At 48.8% G+C, this 5055-nt stretch overlaps 1 protein-coding gene across 2 annotated transcripts in view; it reads right to left on the bottom strand.

Moving 5' to 3' along the window:
- Window positions 1-408, bottom strand: part of Retn (resistin) — a 2674-nt gene extending 2266 nt beyond the window's left edge. For both annotated transcript variants that reach the window (XM_029532238.1, XM_021218947.2), the window contains exons 1-2: window positions 349-408; window positions 47-186 (exon numbers count right to left, since the gene is read on the bottom strand). In XM_029532238.1, coding sequence (XP_029388098.1) covers window positions 47-176 — 130 coding nt within the window. In that variant the 5' untranslated portion in view covers window positions 177-186; window positions 349-408. The remainder of the gene's footprint in view (window positions 1-46; window positions 187-348) is intronic.
- Window positions 409-5055: the final 4647 nt, after the last annotated feature.

The following is a 5055-nucleotide window of genomic DNA, read 5'->3' as shown; positions in this document are numbered from 1 at the left end:
TAAGGCCCTCAGCAAGGTTGGATGGGGGTGAGGGGGAGATCCTCACACAGGGAGGTGAAGTCTTGTTTGATCTTCTTGTCGATGGCTTCATCAATGGGACACAGTGGCACACTGGAGCCCAGCAGCCCCAAGACAAGGAAGAAAAGGAAAAGGAGGGAAAATGAAAGGTTCTTCATCCCGTAGGTACTGCAAGAGACAANCAAGAGTCCCACCTTAGACCAGACCCTTCCCATGCTGGGGGAGTCAAACTGCAATGCCCTTTAGTTCCTGAGGGCACACATGAATGGACATTCAGCAGCTCTGGGGCCACCACAATGTCACTCTGACTGGGGAGTGGCCGTCACTTACCGTGGCAGAGGACTTAGCAGGACACAACTCAGTTCTGGGCATGAGCTCCTGTCCCACAGCTCCTTCTTGTTGACTTCTGGATGGGGCCCACCCTGCCTTGGGTAATAAGTACCCTGGCCCCTGGCCTTCCATTGCCACATCTGACCCCAAGAGAGGTCAACTCGAGAGGTCCCAGAAGACAGCCCTTCCTATATTAGGAGGATTGTCTTCTCGGGAGGTTGTCTGGAGATAACTCCGGGGACCATGGTGGGAGGGGCGAGGCTAGGAGTCAAGACTTCACCTGCAGGGCTGGAGATGCAAACTGAGACACTGTCCCTGTGTGACCACAGCTGTCATGTATGTTTCTATGTTTGGCGGGGATATACAGTGTAGGCAAGCTCTACCAGCTAAAATCTAGACAACTGCTCCCTTGCTGAGTCACACCGCCAGACCCTCACTAGGGAATTCCAGCCAGGTACCTTACCTCTGAACCATGTCTCCAGCCCCTCAGTGATATGCTCTATACAGATGGTCTACCACAGAGCTACAGACCCAGCCCCTCCCTGGGGGCGGGGTAGGGGTGGGGCTAAGCAAGAGCTCTACCACTGAGAAAGGACCCCAACCCCTTCCTGGGAGGTTCCCAGCCATTACCCAAAACATCTCACTGGAGGAGTCTAGGCAAGAGCTCTGCTTTCTGGTGCAAGGAGCAAGGGGCCCCGTCCCTTTGGAAATCCCTCTTTCTCGACAAGTAATTAAAATGATAAATCCTGGTTAGTCATAGCTCTGGTCCACATACAGAATATTTATGTGCGTGAATGACTCGCTAGAACCTGCTTTATCTTCTCCGTCTTTAAAAACATATTTAGTCATTATTGCATGTGTGTGACACGTGTAGGTGTGTGCACGCCACAGTGCAGTGTGCATACGGAGGTAAGGACAACTGGAGGTGGCTATGCAAATCCTGGGGACTGGTGTCAGGCTGTCTGGCTCTGGAGCTGTTACACTGGCCTCGCTGTCTTTTAATTAGATAGGGGGCTGATGNTTGAGATTAGCAGAGGAAATTTATAAATTGGACAAATGAAAAGACTTTAATATTTACTTATTTATTTATCTATCTATTTATTTATTTATTTGAATCCAAGCTCTTATGTAGACTATGCAAGTTTGAACTGTGTAGCCAAGAATGACCGTGAACTCCTGACCATCCTGCATTCTCCATGCTGGGGTGGCAGGGACACACCATTCTGCATGGTTTTCGTACTTTGAGGGCTTGAGCACAGGACTTTGTGCCTGCCAGGCACTCTAACTGAACCACGCCCCTCCCCCCACCCCCCCCCCACCCCCCGTGCAAGATTTGCCTCTTTCCTCTTCAGCGTAAGTGGATTCAAGTAGTGTATACTGTTTCTTTCCACCTGGCTTCTGTGTCCATNCGACTTTAGTGGCCATCACCCACATAGCGCACAGCTGCTTTGGGGGTTCTCCGTTCCCAGGCATAGCTGGAGATCTGAGGTGGGCAACTTCCTTTCAAAGGTCAAATGTAAAAGCACCTGGTTCTGTGNCCATGGGGTCTGTCATGGCCTCTCAGTTCTATCATCAAAATGAGAGGAACCAGGGGTGAGATGTACAAGGGATGTGTGCATGCCCGGATGTGGTTCAACAGTAGAACTCTTGCTGGCTTACTCTCCCCCCATGACACCCATCTGTCCTTGACACCTCATTTGGACAAAAGTGGCTAGCATCGCTTGGAACCTGTTGCCATCTTCCCCAGAAATGGAAGTTTCTGACTGGCTGAGTGTTCACTGATCACTTGTTGCCCTGGTGACAAGGTTGCTATGACAGATGGTTCTGGCAATCAAAGGAGAATTCTTGACTCTGTCTGGTAGTTGAGGTTTCTGTGGGAAAAGTGCTGGATTTTTCCTGCTGTATGCACATGTAGAGAGTGGGTAACCACAGAACAGGAGGCACGTGTTAACTTGCTTAACTGGCTGGAAACATGTCACTCCTGTCTGCGTTTTGAACTGGCTGAATGCACACAGACAGACAGACAGACAGACAGACAGACAGACAGACAGACAGACAGAGGGGGAGGGAGAGACCAAACATGTTCAGTAGACAGAGCTGGGCCATTAGAGGAAAGACAGCAGGGGAGAATGAGAGAGAAAGAGGAGAGAGAGTAGAGACAGTGCACCAAGATCCAAAAGGATGCATGGCTGAAATGGCAGAGTACTATAGGAATAAAAAGCTAGAAGAGAAGACTATTAGCTGAAGAAGTTTAGGGTAAGGGTGAGAAGAGCAGAGAAGATGTAACAGGTGCTTGTGGAACTGAGAGAGTGTTCAGGCCAGCGTGCACTTTGGTATAGACATCAGAGTCAGCTACTTGTCCTTTTTTTTTTTGACCTGACAGTCAGGAACCCAGACAACATGGACCGCACAAGACCCTGTGTCAAAACCAGCAGACAAGAAATGGGACCAGCCTAGATGCCTGTCACCAGATGACTGGATGAAAATGGGTACGGGGGCTGAGACATGACTTAGTGGATGTGGTACCTGCTCTACAGGCAAGGGGACCACATAAAAGATGGGCAGGTATGGTGGCCCACCTGTGACCAAAACATGAGACAGAGACAGAGGATCTGCCCCTCCCCCAATCTTGCTCCAGGTTCAGTAACAGAGCCTACCTCAGTCAATAAAGCAGAAAGCGATGAAAGAAGATCTCCTACATTACCCTCAGGTTTCCACGTGTATACATCTACCGCGTGGGTCCCAAGTGATTNAACTGAGATCCTCGTGCTTGGCTGCAAGTTCCTTTACCCAGTGAGCCATCTGGTCAGTCCACAATACAGTATCATTAAGCAGGGCAATGCACACAGCTGTAATCATAACATTTGAGAGGGAGAAGCCTGAGGCTCAGGAGTCTAAGGTCACCTTAGCTACAATAGGGAGTTCTCGGTCAGCCTGAGCTACATGAAACCCTGCCTCAGAAGTCTNATATTGGAGTTATATCCACTGAGATCAGAACTGTGTTTCTGTGAGGACTGCTACCACCATCACTGACAATGATGGCTCNGAAGTTAAGATTGCTAACTGCTCTGACAGAATTCAGTTCCAGCAGCCACATTGGGGAGGCTTACAGACACCTATAAACTCCAGGTCCAGGAGATGTGACTCCCTTGTCTGGCCTCTGTGGGCACCTGCACTCATGTGCACACATATGCACACTGAAGACACGAGTGGGAAAGAAAAATCCTTAACTGGCAAGCCCATCACCTTAGAAGTTAAGCCCAGCAAGACCACCACGTCAAAGTAAAGACCCAAGGCAAAGAAAGACCCAAGGCAAAGAAAGACCCAAGGCATCCCCAACCCAAACCAAGAGAGATCGACCTTTGCCAGCAAGAAACTGGAAGATGGTCATGCCTAGAGTGACTAAAACATCCCGGAGGGGTGTTCCCTGCTTNATCTCAGAGGTGGGGTGCAAATCCTTATGAAGACCCTCACAGGTAAGCCCACCACTCTGGAGGGGGAGCCCAACGACCCCACTAAGATCATCAAATGGCAGGAGGATGGACACGTCTTTCTCAGTGCACCCAGAGAGTCCTCTGTGCACTTCCCCCTGGCCCACAGGGAAGGCACCTTCTTTCCCCTCTTTTAAGCATTTGACAAGTTTCACTGTACTTGCAACAAAATGCTAGCATCCCCCTCCTTTCTCTAGTATGACCTACAGCCCTCATGCTGCTGTTAGGTTTAAAGAGTCCCTTTGAATAAGGAAAGGAAAGAAATAAGAAATGGAAGACTTATTCAATGGGGTCACATTGGGAAATGGGACAAAGAGACCCAATGCTAGTTTTGGTTTCTGTCTTAACTTGTTACTTCTAGTTATCTATCCNCACGTCTGCCACATGAGTGCCATGACCGTGGGAGCCAGAAGAGAGTGACAGGTTCTTTGGAACTGGAGTTACAGGTGTTTGTGAGCCACCATGTGGGCGCTGAGAACCAAACTAAGGCCTTCTGCAAGAGCAGCCAGTGCCCACCTTTGTTTCTGAAGTGTTTGTCTGCAAGAGCAGCCAGTGCCCACCTTTGTTTCTGAAGTGTTTGGCTTTGTTTGTTTACACAAAGCCTCATGTATCCAAACCTGGCCTTGAACTCCCCATGGAGCCAAGGGTAAGCACAGAGTAACCTTGATCTAGTTTTGTTTAGATTTCTTTTTATTATGTGTATTTATATTTTATTTATGTGTGTACTGGGGGGTGGGGAGAGCTGTAGCCATCAGAAGCCAGAAGGGAAGCATCAGATCCCCTCAACCTGGAGTTCCAGGTAGCGATGGCGCTTGACGCTGAGTGCTGGGAACCAAACATGGGTCTTCTAAAGGAACAGCAAGCATTCTTTTTTTTTTTTAATGATTTTGTATATATATATATATATATATATATATATATATATATATATATATACACACACACACACACACACATACACACACACATATACTATTGCTCTCTTCAGACACCAGAAGAGGGCATCCCATTAGATGGTTGTGAGCCACCATGTGGTTGCTGGGAATTGAACTCAGGACCATCTGGAAGAGCAGTCAGTGCTCTTAACCACTGAGCCATCTCTGCAGTCCAACAGCAAGCATTCTCGAGCCATCTCTTGAGCCCCAACATCCCAATGTTGCTGCTCTCACCTCTAACACGCTAGGGTTACAGGCTCCCCCCCAACAGAGTTCCAAGT

Source organism: Mus pahari, chromosome 19 (assembly GCF_900095145.1).
Source record: "Mus pahari chromosome 19, PAHARI_EIJ_v1.1, whole genome shotgun sequence".
In the NCBI taxonomy this organism is placed as follows: Eukaryota; Metazoa; Chordata; class Mammalia; order Rodentia; family Muridae; genus Mus; species Mus pahari.
This window is presented reverse-complemented; position numbering and strand designations above follow the sequence as displayed.